Source organism: Brassica napus, chromosome A7 (assembly GCF_020379485.1).
Source record: "Brassica napus cultivar Da-Ae chromosome A7, Da-Ae, whole genome shotgun sequence".
Lineage (NCBI taxonomy): Eukaryota > Viridiplantae > Streptophyta > Magnoliopsida > Brassicales > Brassicaceae > Brassica > Brassica napus.
This window is the reverse complement of record NC_063440.1, coordinates 10,349,455-10,362,693: the sequence shown is the minus strand read 5'-3', so window position 1 is coordinate 10,362,693 and position 13,239 is coordinate 10,349,455. Positions and strand designations below refer to the sequence as shown.

At 37.1% G+C, this 13,239-nt stretch overlaps 3 protein-coding genes and 4 non-coding genes across 15 annotated transcripts; 2 read left to right on the top strand and 5 right to left on the bottom strand.

The window, feature by feature from the left end:
* Positions 1 to 5,525: 5,525 nt before the first annotated feature.
* Positions 5,526 to 5,614, bottom strand: LOC125576786. The gene has a single exon (XR_007315212.1). It is a non-coding gene; the product is annotated as a small nucleolar RNA Z196/R39/R59 family (small nucleolar RNA).
* Positions 5,615 to 5,653: 39 nt separating this feature from the next.
* Positions 5,654 to 5,740, bottom strand: LOC125576785. The gene has a single exon (XR_007315211.1). It is a non-coding gene; the product is annotated as a small nucleolar RNA Z195/SNORD33/SNORD32 family (small nucleolar RNA).
* Positions 5,741 to 5,773: 33 nt separating this feature from the next.
* On the bottom strand, positions 5,774 to 5,858 carry LOC125576816. The gene has a single exon (XR_007315240.1). It is a non-coding gene; the product is annotated as a small nucleolar RNA snoR4a (small nucleolar RNA).
* A 46-nt stretch (positions 5,859 to 5,904) lies between these two features.
* Positions 5,905 to 5,993, bottom strand: LOC125576813. Its single transcript, XR_007315237.1, has one exon. It is a non-coding gene; the product is annotated as a small nucleolar RNA U31b (small nucleolar RNA).
* A 1,569-nt stretch (positions 5,994 to 7,562) lies between these two features.
* LOC106357977 (membrane protein PM19L-like) lies at positions 7,563 to 8,723 on the top strand. The gene is made up of 4 exons (XM_013797709.3): positions 7,563 to 7,814; positions 7,965 to 8,184; positions 8,282 to 8,327; positions 8,423 to 8,723. The coding sequence occupies exons 1-4, from the start codon at positions 7,679 to 7,681 to the stop codon at positions 8,507 to 8,509; spliced, it is 489 nt and encodes a 162-aa protein (XP_013653163.2). The 5' UTR covers positions 7,563 to 7,678; the 3' UTR covers positions 8,510 to 8,723.
* A 58-nt stretch (positions 8,724 to 8,781) lies between these two features.
* On the bottom strand, positions 8,782 to 11,189 carry LOC106357974. 9 transcript variants are annotated; one of them, XR_007314837.1, is made up of 5 exons: positions 10,906 to 11,189; positions 10,476 to 10,670; positions 9,881 to 10,356; positions 9,689 to 9,818; positions 8,782 to 9,004 (listed from the first exon to the last, which is right to left on the bottom strand). XR_007314837.1 is itself a non-coding variant. In XM_048736628.1 (5 exons), exons 2-4 carry the CDS (start codon positions 10,579 to 10,581, stop codon positions 9,695 to 9,697), a joined length of 672 nt encoding a protein of 223 aa, XP_048592585.1. In that variant the 5' UTR covers positions 10,582 to 10,670; positions 10,906 to 11,185; the 3' UTR covers positions 8,782 to 9,009; positions 9,689 to 9,694. The 9 variants fall into 9 exon arrangements, 5 of the variants coding, with proteins under 5 accessions (XP_048592585.1, XP_022544443.2, XP_013653159.2 ...); XM_048736628.1 differs by having other exon boundaries at positions 8,782 to 9,009; positions 9,689 to 9,784; positions 10,906 to 11,185; XM_022688722.2 differs by having other exon boundaries at positions 9,689 to 9,784; positions 10,906 to 11,181.
* Positions 11,190 to 11,805: 616 nt separating this feature from the next.
* LOC106356313 lies at positions 11,806 to 12,706 on the top strand. Its single transcript, XM_013796086.3, has one exon. The coding sequence runs from the start codon at positions 11,875 to 11,877 to the stop codon at positions 12,283 to 12,285; it is 411 nt and encodes a 136-aa protein (XP_013651540.2). The 5' UTR covers positions 11,806 to 11,874; the 3' UTR covers positions 12,286 to 12,706.
* Positions 12,707 to 13,239: the final 533 nt, after the last annotated feature.

Here is a 13,239-nt window from a genome sequence, read left to right as displayed (position 1 = left end):
GTGGACATTAGCAACTGCCCAAATCATCCTCGCATAATGACACTGGAAGCAGAGGCGAACCTACTCAGACCAATAGTGTGTCACATGACACACCTTAAATATGATAAATATTAAATTGTAGGTAGAAACATTGAAAATTCTCTAGCATTTTTGGTTTAAATTGCACTTTGACACCCCTAAAACTTGGGTTCAACTCCCTCTGACACCAAACATTTTTCACAATTTTTTTTTGGTTACATGTGTGACCCAGGTTAAAGTGAATCCTGGGTCCGCCACTGACTGGAAGAGTAAATGATTTACGCTCTCTGCTTCTCCTCCACATCGACAACAGCTCTTGTCTTTACCGATGTGTCTATATGTCATGTTTTCAGCCACCGGAAGGGCATTGTCGAGGCATCTCCAAAGGAAGTGCTTGATTTTGGGACTTGTTTCTAAACGCCAGACCATCTGATAGATACTATCCAGGCTTGGTTGAACCACTTCTTGCTGTTCCTTTGGCAGTGCAAGAATGCTGGTTTGGACCCAATAACCGGATTTGACTATATAATGCCCTGTCTTTGTGAACTCCCACACATGTGTCTTTACTATTTGTGCATGCAGGTCGGATCGATGTGATGTTGTGCTTAACTTCCTCTGTAAAGAGTCTGTTAAGCATGTCCATATTCCATTCCCGCCCATTAGGTATGAGTAGTTCACTGACTCGCATATCATCAGACCAATTCTCACTTCCTTGTTGCGCCCCAATCCGCATCGACTGGACCATTGTAGCTGGTGCTGCGCCCAACCATCTCTCTGACCACACCCTCATATTTTTACCATTCCCAATCACCACTCTCGCTCCTTGTTGAATCAACTTCTGCGCTGCATGAGTACTTCTCCAAGCGAAAGATGGTCTTGTACCTAGTGAGGTATTGAGCGGATCTGATGCTTTGAAATATCAGCTTTTAAAGACTCTGGCCATTAATGACTGGGGGTTCTTGATCATTATCTACAGTTGCTTCCCCAATAACGCAAGATTGTAAGCCTCAAGATCCTTAAAACCAAGGCCACCACACTCTTTGGGTTTACAGAAGCTCTCCCAACTCTTCCAATGCATTCCGCGCGAATCTCTCCCATTCCTCCACCAGAACTCAGCCATGATCGACATGATCTGTTTGATTGTGGTTTTTGGGAGGAAGAAGCATGCCATAGTGTAAGTGGGCAGGGCCATTGCAACAGCCTTGAGAAGAACTTCTTTACCCCCCGGGGAGAGGAACTTCGTTTGCCATCCATGAACTCTTTGATTCAAGTTCTCTCTCAAGTAGTTCAAAATGGAGACTTTGGACCCTCCAAAAGACTCTGGGAGTACTAGATAGAGCCCTTCCCCACCCTCTGTTGTAATTCCCAGCTTCTGCATTATCTCCTCCCTCCTCTCCGTTGGACCCTCCAAAATACAATTCTTTTTTTTTAATGAAAGTTTTATAAGAAATATAATTAATCAGACAACACACAATATTTACATGTAGCAGGTTTTATTATTACTAGATTTGTGTCCGCGCTACGCGCGGATTATGTGGTTATATAATTTTCTGTTAAAATTCAGTATACATATATATCATGTTTGATAGTTCTATCCTTAAAAGTGCAAAGTTTGGTCTTGAAAAGGAGCTAGAAATGTTGTCCATTAATAATGTTTTGCTTATGATTTCTTTTGGCTTTAAGTTGGTAAAACACACCATTCATGTAAGTTCAATATTTGCACAATTTAGAGTCAATTAGAATTGGACATTTTGAATATAACTAAAGTTTTTGTTACTGTATACGATGAACTTTTGTTTTTAGATAATATTCATGAATTGCCTCAAAATATGTTCATTAATAAAAAATCTGGTTCTAATGTTAACTCTTGTAGGCTGCACCGCGTGCTTTGTCCAAACTTTAATATTAAACATAAATTTCAATGTTTAATATCAAAGTACCTTAGTTTTATCATCTAATTAATCATGTAATTAGTTTAATGGTTGTGTAGGTAGGGAACGAACCATAAGTTTGGCAAAAGAAGTGATATATTGGCAAAGAAACTGATATTATCTTCAGATGTAGTTTATACTTGCAACAGTAAAAAAAATATTACAAAACATAAATAATTGTTAACGAACTTCAACAGAATTTCTCTGCTTACTGTGTTTTATTCTTAATCCCAAGTGAATGTTATACACTATTAATGAGATACATGCATGCAGCCAAACATGTGGAGATTCGTACCAACTGGTGATATTTTTAATAATTAAAGTGGTGGTTTCTTATGTTTCTGATTGAATATTTTCTTGAGCAAATAAAAATGTTATCGGCATCAACGTCGTAGCCTAGTTGAGATTTAACTTGTAAGGAATCCAATATGGAAAGTAACCCACTTATAATCTCAAGGAATCCAAATTCTTTAATAGACTGATCATATTCTACTGTTTCGAACAACAAATTAAATCAGTTCTTCACGAAAGGGAAGAGAATCAGGGCTGGATTTGAGTGTTTTAAGTGAAAATTCCTAATCATCTCACTTTGTGTATTATCCGGAGAAACCACTTAAAAGAGCCATAACCTACAAAAGCGACAAACAATCACATGAATTGTGTATTGTCCGGAAGAAGCTTGAAAGATTTTAATAGTAATTAGCAAGATCGCGAAAAGTTTGAGGCACCAAATTTTACTTTGAATACAACTAAGCAGTGATGCACCCACAATACAGTAGGAAGATTCCTGCCCACTGAATCTCCATCGATCAAACTGTTCGAGAAGAAAGTAAGCGAACTGAATAAACAGAATCTCTTTCATACGACATCAATAAGTTTTTGGTATATAACAGAAAATTATGGATTTTCAGAACAACTATTCAGTAGAAGCTGTTACCTCTAGGAGTAGGCTTCTTCATCGAGAGTGTTTTAAGAGACTTGTTCATGTTTGACTGATACACAAACAAAGGAAGAATCTCCATCATTGCTACCATCTCTTCAGCCTTCGTTACCACTATCCCGTTTTTGCCGTTATTTCCAGCGTAATCTATGTCGTCGCCATCGAGCCCCGGCTCCAAATCTCTGAAGGTCTCATCTTTTGATCCCTCATATGCCCATTCTCATTCCTGCACCGATCTGCGGTAGATTTCTCCACTGACGACATCCAATCGCACATATCATGTTCTCAATTTCAGAGAAGAGAGTTCGAAGCTTCGATTGATCAGTCTGGATTTGACACCATGACTGCTGGTAACAAATGGGAAAATAATATTCCCTATATTCCTAAAAGATACATATTCTATAATTTTCACACATTTTAATAAAATACATTAAATTTGTATAATTTTTTGTGTTTATTTTTTTTCTATAACTTTAAGCCAATAAAAAATCAATTAGTGCAATTAAGTTTTTTTGAAGTTTGCAATTAGTTAATAAAACATGTATTGAAAAAGTAAAAAATGAATCTTTTTGAAACAATTTTTTTCTTTAGAATATGTAACTTTAAGGAGCGGATGGAGTAATAGTTAGTAATATATAAGTTTGGAGCGGAGAAACCCGGAACAATTGCTTGGATTGTTGTAGTAGTGGAGGGTCTTTATGAGTAGGAGTGGGAAGTAACTTTACAAAGAGAATTGGAGAAGGTATAAACAGTATGGAAGTTTTAGATAGGAAATTTTCACATATTTTAATAAAATACATTAAATTTGTATAATTTTTTGTGTTTATTTTTTTCTATAACTTTAAGCCAATAAAAAATCAATTAGTGTAACTAAATTTTTTGAAGTTTGCAATTAGTTAATAAAACATGAATTGAAAAAGTAAAAAATGGATCTTTTTGAAACAATTTTTTTCTCTAGAATATGTAACTTTAAAGAGCGGAGGGAGTATTAGTTAGTAATATATAAGTTTGGAGCGGAGGAACCCGAAACAATTGCTTGGATTGTTGTAGTAGTGGAGGGTCTTTATGAGTAGGAGTGGGAAGTAACTTTACAAAGAGAATTGGAGAAGGTGTAAAAGGTATGGAAGTTTTAGATAGGAAAAAGAAGATGAAGTCCATGAGTCGTTGTACAACTATTGTTGACTTTACATGTAATTATGGTTTGATTATGGACCTGTAAAACATAACTCAATTATAATATAAAGGCTCCGTCCAATTTATTTTAGTCTCGTAAATGAAAAGAAGGGTGACATGTAAATATGATGCTAAGCTGTCGATTTAACAGGTTGAAAATATTTTAGCTGACGTGTCCTATCTCAGAAACCTTAAAAATAGTAGCTTTTATATAGTAGGATTATTTTTTTGTTCTCTTTGAGAAAAGCTGGTTTAAGTCTTTGATTACACATTTTGATGGGTACAAAACATAGCAAGTGGTACAAAATCTGATGCAGCTTAAAAACTGACCCTCTATATGAACTCTATCACGCTTGGGGTTGAGATCTAAAGGAAGCGCCTGAATGTAAACATTGAAATTTTCAATTCAATATAAAGAAAGACGGCTTTGAAGAATTGTTACAGACATCAGACATGATCATGCCTTCTCACCATCATAAGTTGTATAGTCCGCAAGTTGTTTTGCAGATATAGTGGACCATACCAACTTGGGACCATCATTGATCAGATAGAGTAGAAACATAAGCATGTGCTGTGTCTGGTTAGGTTGCTCAGGAGCTTTATATAACAATGGCTGGAGAGCAGAGGCAAAGACCAGAAGAAAAGGTTGCGTTAAACGCAACTATGATGCTAGTGTTCTGGAGTTGTATACTGATGTGTTACTCAGATGATTAGCAGAGCTACCTAAGTACAATGATGGGCAAAGCTTGTTTCTCAACATAAACTGAAAGAGACTTTTATATTTTCAATCAACATAAATTCTCAACATCTTTAAAACAAAAGACAAGCAACGACAGATTAAAGTCACTACCAGTCCAAGATTCTACACCAACTGTAATAGAAAACCATTTCATTGTCCAAGAGACCAACCTAAGTGATTAATTAACTTGCACAAGAACAATACAAAGACACAAATGATACGAGACAATATATCAATTAGACAATACGAGAAGATGGCAAATCACTCACTCTACAGAAGCAGATCAGACTGGGTGTCACAAAACAAATATGCCAATTTCATCATATCAATATCACTACATCCTAAGACAAGGCAAGAAACGTACAAGGTGAAATCCATAATAGTCAGGACCAAACCAAACAACGACAGGCTGTCATTTGTTAAGTAAGCAAATAGTGAATGAATAATAATCCATAAGAAGCCACTTCAGTCAAACCCAACTCATGATCCAAAACACACGAAAAAAAAGATATTATGAACCAAAAAGATAGACACACAAGTGTTTATCGAATGTAAACAGGTAAAAAGTAACAAGTAGCTTATGTGATTAAGCTAGCTGTGTCGCAAAGGCCTGTTCAGATTCAGTTTCTGCCTTTGAAAAACGAAATGTCCAACTACTTTTTTTTATAAATTTGGACATCAGATACCATAGGCAATTTAGATACAAAATCAAAATGTTAAAAACTGCAATCTCAGCCGAAAGATGGTGATCTAGTGATTAATAATCACGGGTTTATCATTAAATATGGACGATTTTATTCATCATTGATTGCAGTGAAACAAAAAAAAAAAAAGAGATTTAAAAAAAAAAAAAAGAGGTCAGATGGTAGTGCATGTCTTTGAATCAACATAGTAATTCAGATTTGCAGACGTATGGTAATAAAGATCCTCATTCCTCCCATGTACACACACAAAAAAACATCAATGAAATAGGAATCAGAAAGATGGCAAATCACTCACTCTGCAGAAGCAGATCAGACTGGGTGTCACAAAACAATTATGCCATTTCATCATATCCATAACACTAAATCCTATAATAACGTTACAAAAAATTGAATTCGATTGAATCAGACGAGAATAGTCAATCACCATCTTGCATCCATCGCAATGGATGCAAATAAGACTGGGGCGACAATTTCATATCATCACTTTCCTTCAAAATCATTGACGGACGGAGTAAGAGAAGAAAACCCAATGATAAAGAACTAGAATTTTATAAACAACGACATTGAAGATTTTGTTTTGTCGAGTCTCTGATTAATGAAGCTTAGCTTTAGGGCTTTGTCTTTATATAAAAACTCTGCTGGTTTAAGAGGGTAAACTGTGACCGGTTCAATTCGATTCAGTTTGGTTTACTTTACTTTAACCGGTATTCCTAATTTCTCTTGGTTTAGGACACGTATCTTTTTTCACAATCGTGCGTACATCATCAAAGATGAAAGAACTAAAATGGTGACCAATGAACAAAAGGAAAAGCTGAATTTTTTATCATTCCAAAAAAAAATCACTATTCTTTGTTAGATTTGATAAGGAACAAGCATTTTTCTTCATTCCTGTAATTTTATTCCTATACGTTCATTTTCTATTCATTTTTCGTGTTCCCGAAAAGGTCACCAGCCAGAGCCTAAGTAAATAACAATACTTATGCCTCATGTCTTCTCACCATCTTATATGTTTTAATCCACAATTTGGTCTGAGATACCTTTCCATATTCAACTAGGTTTGAGATCTTGTACTTTGTATAAATATACGACCGTGAGGTCTGAGAAAGAGAGGTTGAACATTCATCGATTCAGTATTTGTCAGTTCTCCCCCATGGAAAAAGTATAAAACAAATCACTTAATCATTATGTAGAACACATATCTTCTCTCGCTTACAAGTTTTGCTTCTTTGCAGTGCGTTTGAGTGACAGCAGAGATGGTTTCTCATTCACAGATGATGCAGCTGCTTTTCGCCCCCGACAAGTTTCATGAAACTGTTGAGGACATTGAGTATCATCCCATTGGAAACATGCTCCCTGAGGAAGAGGATCTTCTGACAGTAATGATGGACGATCTTGACCTTACCGAGTTACCAGATTATGCTGATGATTATGATCTTTTCGGAATGGAACTTGACACTGGTCCTGATGATGCTGAGAAGCGACAGCTTCCTCTACCTCGAGGAGGAGTATAAGAGCAGATTTGAGTACCAGTCTCAGATTTATGATGCAGGTTTACTTACTGAATTCTACTTTCATGGATCTTATGATAACATCTTTGTAGACTTGTAGATACAAAAGTTATAAATTGCAGCTGTCCAAAAACTACTACTCCACTGTTTGAAAAGGAAACTGGATATGAAAAAAAAAACAAAAATCCTAAGATGCATTTGGAGACACGGTTGGATCATTTGGAGACTATTACATTAACGTAACAACGCAAAGGTTTTGTAATTTCTTCAAATCATTGAGAATTGTTTAAGAATAAGTACCATGTCTCAATTGGATAAGAAGCAAATAATAAGGAGACATTAAACTGCCAAAGAATCTACCTTTTGTCTTCTGTAAGAACATCTTTATAAAGACTCTTGAAAATTTGGACAATACTTTTCTACATGTACAAAGAACAAAGCCAAGAATATTGGGTTTTATAATATTGCCTTGAACTTCAAGCTATCAACTTTACAACTCTCTAATAAACCATTATTTTATTACCAGCAGCCTTAACAAGAAAAGAACAATGCATAGTTTATAAAGTAGCTTCACATATCTTGTTCCAAACATAAGAACAAACTTAATTTTCCTCTGTTCTTCTTCTTTTTCTTTCTCTTCTCCTGTTTTTGTAATTTAAAAAAAAATGGGTGAAATGGCGGGTGAGCAAATGAAACCTGTTGCTTCTCTACTTCTGGTGCTGAACTTCTGCATGTATGTGATTGTTTTAGGGATTGGAGGATGGGCCATGAACCGTGCAATCGACCACGGTTTCGAAATTGGTAAGTATACGATCAAAATTTTAACTCATCTCCAATTATGATTGCTTTGTTATCGGTTTTTGGTTTCTTCGAGTTTGTTTGCTTTTCGCACGTATAGTTTGGTTTGTTGTTCTTTAACTTAATAACATTTCGGATTCTTTTGAAAACAAGGCCCTGATCTCAAGCTGCCAGCACATTTCTCCCCAATTTATTTTCCGATGGGAAACGCAGCCACAGGTTTCTTTGTGACATTCGCGTTGCTTGCGGGAGTAGTTGGTGCGGCTTCCACAATCTCAGGCCTTAGCCACATTCGTTCTTGGACCGTGGGAAGCTTACCTGCTGCAGCCGCAGCTGCAACTATTGCCTGGACCCTCACAGTCCTTGCCATGGGGTAAATATAAACTATATTAACCTATCTCTTGTTTCACAAGCAAGCACATCATGTTTTGAGACATTGGTGGTATGACTAATAATTATTTCATCAACAGATTCGCCTGGAAAGAAATCGAGCTTCACGTGCGAAATGCAAAACTGGTGAAGAATTTTCTCTAATCCTAAATCCTATTAAAGATTCAATTTAGGAAAACCCATAATTATTGGCTTCATGTTCCTCTCCTTTTGCTTTGTAGAGAACCATAGAGGCGTTCTTGATCATACTCTCAGTCACACAGCTTCTTTACATCGCTGCTGTTCACGGCGTGAGGAGACCTACCTAAGGAATCATGAGCTTTCGGGTTTCTTTCTACTTTTCATGTCAATCTATGCTGAGTGTTTTTGCGTGTGTGTGATGTTATTTTCATAGGAAGTTGAACAAAAAGCTTAATTTAAATTCATGCATTCTTTGTGTACAAAAGGTTCAGATCTTGTTTTGTGTGCGCGTCACTTGGTGTTCATGGAATAAAATCAAAACTTGAGGCTTGAAACGGATCAGGCTTCGACACATATCTAATGAACTAAATATATAGAAGATCAATGATGATTGTGGTAATTGATAAGAAAGATTGAGCTAGATTTAGTCATGAATCTAAAATCCATTTAATGAACAAATGTACCCAGTTAAGGATGTTGGTCTTGTTCGTATGTTGCTAAAAGCCGCCCACATTATTATCTACCAAAGACAATGTACAGAGAAAAGTTTACGGACCGTGAATCATGTTTTTCGGTTGTCTTTGAGCTTTGGCTGTCATGCGCGTCCCACCTTTATCTACCTCCTGCTCTTCCGCAATAAAATGCAGAGAAAACATGTCAATGAGACGGTTTAACATAATAGAAAATGTAGTTAATGATTCACACAAGAACAGAAAAAGGATTTGATCCCTGAGGGAGAGTGGAGAGAAACCGCAAGAATCTAAGGAGATGAGTTTATGCTAGATGCCATTTTTAACAAGATTGTGTGACAACCAAAGCAAAGAACATGGAAGTAGCTAATATATATCAAGACCTATAAACAAGAAAAGGAGCAAGTAGACTTAGGAGAACGTATTTTATTATACAAATACAATCAAAGTTTTAGAGAAGAGAATGATGTGAAAGACAAGGACGCAATTATGCATTGCCATAAACTTCAGATTCCTGGGAGACTATAATCTGTTTTTTTACATAGTTTGGTAATTGATATTTACTTGTAAACAATTTCAGTAACTGATTGAAACTCTAAGTTAAACAATCTACTTAAAGAGCCACTCACAATCCAAGATTCTAACTCCACGAACCCTCTTACTAGAGACCATTTAGATGGTCAGAAGATTAAGTGAAGTAGTTTCAGTGAAATATTGATGAATCAAGGACATCCATCCACAAAAGCAGGAGACATAATACGCCATGGAAGATCATAGAAATAAGGAGCCTCGACCAGGTAAAGGACATGTAGCAAGAATCATAAAACCAAGACTAACCTGTGTTTATCTGTCAGATCCTGTCACTGCATCAAACAAACCGCAGCAACTTAACCAGGAAGTTCGGACGGCTGGTGGATCAGTCAACAAGAGACGCTGCATATATCACAGCCACAGGAGATTCAGCCAACTGAAAAGAGAGGAATCTATAAGTAAAATGATGCAGTAAGAAGAAAAGAAAAGAGATGCAACCTTCTCCTCAGAGGACACTGGAACTTCAGATTTTATTATACTCCCTACATTTCTGCTTGTTCCAGCAGCAGACCCAGGAAGAGTAGCCGCCACCTTACCATTATCTTTCTCCGGAGATGGATACTCCTTCGTTCCATCAGACTTGTTGTTGACTAAATTTGAGTGTGTTGAGGTCTCAGCATGCTCAGTCTTTTCAGGTTTGGCAACAGGAGTGATTTCCTTGATCGAATTGCCACAAGCATCCTGAGAAGCTAAGTCCACAGAGTTTTTCTTGTCATCCTTTCCTCTTTCAATACCATTTTTTGGTCCTAGCCCCTGAGTAACATGATCTGATATCTCTTTAGCAGTGTCATTCACCAAACCAGATGGATCTTTTGCCTCGCCAAATTCTCCACTTCCTTGAGAAGCAGGGGAACTCAAACTGCTATCATCACTTCCCCTATCATCTTGCCTTCCATTTTCATCATGTCCTTTCTCTTCACAAAGATCAAACAAATACTGAGTAAACAAAAATACTAACTCTGTTGTTCTTCTTCATCAGTCCAACAAAGTGTAGCTCAAGTTCAATGAACGAAAGGGCTGTTCGTTTGGTTGCCGCAGGTACCGGCGGCAGTGGCAGCGTCAACATTCTGCGTCAACTTTTGTTCGTTTTGTTGACGCAGGAAGCTGCGTCGATAAAACTTGCGGTCGCGATATAACATGCGGCAGCGTCAGCGGCAGCGTCAGCAGCGTCTGCGAAACAAACAACAACTGTTCTCATTGACGCTGCCGCCGCTGCTGACGCCGAAACCTGCGGCAACCAAACGAACGGGGCTGAAGAAGCATTCATTCATCAATTCTTAGCTCGAAACAGATGATCAGAGAACTATTAAAACAAAAAGGCACAAATGATGGAGCAATAATCAAACAGATCGCAGCAACCATGAAATGATTAATCCGATACCTAAATCCATTAAACCGTTCAAGACGATATCTATCGACCAAATCCTGAGATCAAAAATCGAGCGGGAGATGAAGAAAGGTACCATGGTGATTATCGCCATTGGTGGATCCCTTAGTGTTCGTGCTTGTTACAGTCGGTTCCTGTTGTTGCTGCTGCTTCTTCTTCTTCAACGCCTTTCTCTTCTTCGCACCTGGCGGCATGATCTATCGAAACGATGGACGATTTTTAATGAAAGTTTAGGTTCGCTTCAGTGTGTGTGAGTTGGTGTGTGGAGTGACTTCTTTTTGTCTCTACGCTGAATAAAATCAGAATCTCTCGCACAGGAATCAGATAAAGGAGAGAGAAAGAAAGGGATCAACTTTCTTTTTTAAATTCAACCGTATTACTATTAGCATTTCCATATTTATTCTCTTTTTTTTTTGAACAAATATAACTATTCATTTACATTCAGAGAAAAAAGAAAACTAAAATATGGTATCATATATGGATTCTATTGGTATAAATCACGGGTACTCCTTACATCACTGCACAATATAATACTATTTACTTTAGCTGGTTACCATTTCAGAACCTATGGTTTTTAAATCCGAAATTTGAAAATGATCTACTCTTATTACTTAAATAAATGATTTACAAATTGAAGTTAAAATATATAAAAAACTTTGAGTTTGTAAAAGCAAAATCAGAATATGCTTTTTGTGAACTTATTTTTGATATAATTTAGTTTGGACTTTTTGGAGAACTAGTGCATCACATGACTAGCTTATTAACAATGCTCTCAGTCTGTGGATTGATATACAATTAAGAATTATAAAATGATCTGAACGCTATTAGCAAGACTTTATCACTAGGGACAAGAGACAAGATAAAGACTTTGTGAAGAGCATAATCATGGCTTACCACAAACTTAAAGTCAAAGTCACAAAAATCGTGAAACGCACCTGTCCAAAGTCCGTGGCTACAAAAGAGAACCCACCTGAGGCACAGAGCAACAAACACCTTATTCTTCTCTCAGAACTTGCTTTCGGTTAACCCATAGCAATAGCACGAGATGATAGCCACATCATCATTACTTACATTCAACCAGAAGATTATGCAGCGTTGCAGGAAACTCCTGATCAGACTCACCAGTAGCCGTCCCAAACGCCATTACCGGCATTTGAAACTTAACAAGCCTTCTTCTTCGTCATCATCATCTTCTGGGAAGAAAGCCACCAGAGTAGTGTCTTCGTTCTTCCTTGCCTTCCAAAAGAAGAAGCAGAAGAAGGAGAAGATGAAACGGCTTAACGAACTCAGGAGTTTCTCCGATTCCGTCAGTGATAAGAAGGCCGAATCAAGAAAAAAGGCGTTCCCATCTAGTCTCACAACGTCTTGCATTGGTCAAGGGAAGAAGGCTCATTCACAAAAAGTCTCACAAGATCTTGATGCACCTAGAGACAGCACAAGCGCATTCCTGCCGTGACTAGGCGAGAAGATCATCTGTATTTTGCTTTTCAACTTGATATGTGATGTGGACGTTGTAGAATCTCAATGTCAAATAGTTTTTACACTAAGACTAAGACTCTCTCTAAGAATGTATCATGAATCCAAATTAAATTCTTTGTAGTGCATATCTTAATAAGATTTGATGTATATGATTCAAAAATATATATATGAAAGAAGACATTGAATTGGAACCAGAAATGATTGTAGTACAAGAATCCAGATAATTTTCAGAACGAAAGAGAAGATAGACATCAATTGTTTTTGTATACATCTATCCCTAAAAGCACGGACCAATGGCTTCATTCCAATCCCCACAACCTTGCTGGCATAATCAAAACTAACCAGGTGAAGAATATCCTTGGATCAGCTCTCTGCAAAATCTCTCTTGTATGATATGACCACCTAAGTAACATCAGCGGGGAACAGAGAAAATGATTAAGCAAAAGTTTACAACACAAAGGGACTTTCTGCTAACCTCAACAGTCATCAGGCCTTAAAATTCCTTAAGATTAAAGCTTTCAATTAATCCTAATAGCAACCTTAGATTTAACATTACTTCTTCATTTGACACACATTACCACAGCTAATTGGGCTTATTTCACTATTCATATCAATAACAATAGTTTCCCAATCAACTAAAAACAGAAGGGAAAACCCACCTTCGTTTAACATTCTAAAATCCAAATAATTGGACTCAATATGAAGCTAAAAGCCCTAACAATCCGACAAGTTCACGGCCTACATTGAAGCAGAGAACCAGAAAACGCAACAAATAAAGATCAGAAACCACATTACCATTTCCAACGAATCTATAGGAGCTGCTTGAGAGAAGTGAACCCATGGTCGGAGAGTTACAATGCTCTTAAACCCTAAAAGAGTGAGATCTACTGGCAATTTTTAAGTAAAAGTGAGCTGCTTTAAAGAGAGAGAG

Bases quoted from the DNA above. Each gene is read 5' to 3' on its own strand.
- LOC106357974 (XM_013797705.3), bottom strand. From the start codon at position 11,023: ATGCCGCCAGGTGCGAAGAAGAGAAAGGCGTTGAAGAAGAAGAAGCAG. The intron at 10,357-10,905 runs GTACCTTTCTTC...ATCTTTGTGAAG, and splicing joins CAATGGCGATAATCACCATG to AGAAAGGACATGATGAAAAT. The intron at 9,785-9,880 runs GTTGCATCTCTT...TGATATATGCAG, and splicing joins CAGTGTCCTCTGAGGAGAAG to CGTCTCTTGTTGACTGATCC.
- LOC106357977 (XM_013797709.3), top strand. From the start codon at position 7,679: ATGGGTGAAATGGCGGGTGAGCAAATGAAACCTGTTGCTTCTCTACTT. The intron at 7,815-7,964 runs GTAAGTATACGA...TTTGAAAACAAG, and splicing joins CGACCACGGTTTCGAAATTG to GCCCTGATCTCAAGCTGCCA. The intron at 8,185-8,281 runs GTAAATATAAAC...TTTCATCAACAG, and splicing joins CTCACAGTCCTTGCCATGGG to ATTCGCCTGGAAAGAAATCG.
- LOC106356313 (XM_013796086.3), top strand. From the start codon at position 11,875: ATGATAGCCACATCATCATTACTTACATTCAACCAGAAGATTATGCAG.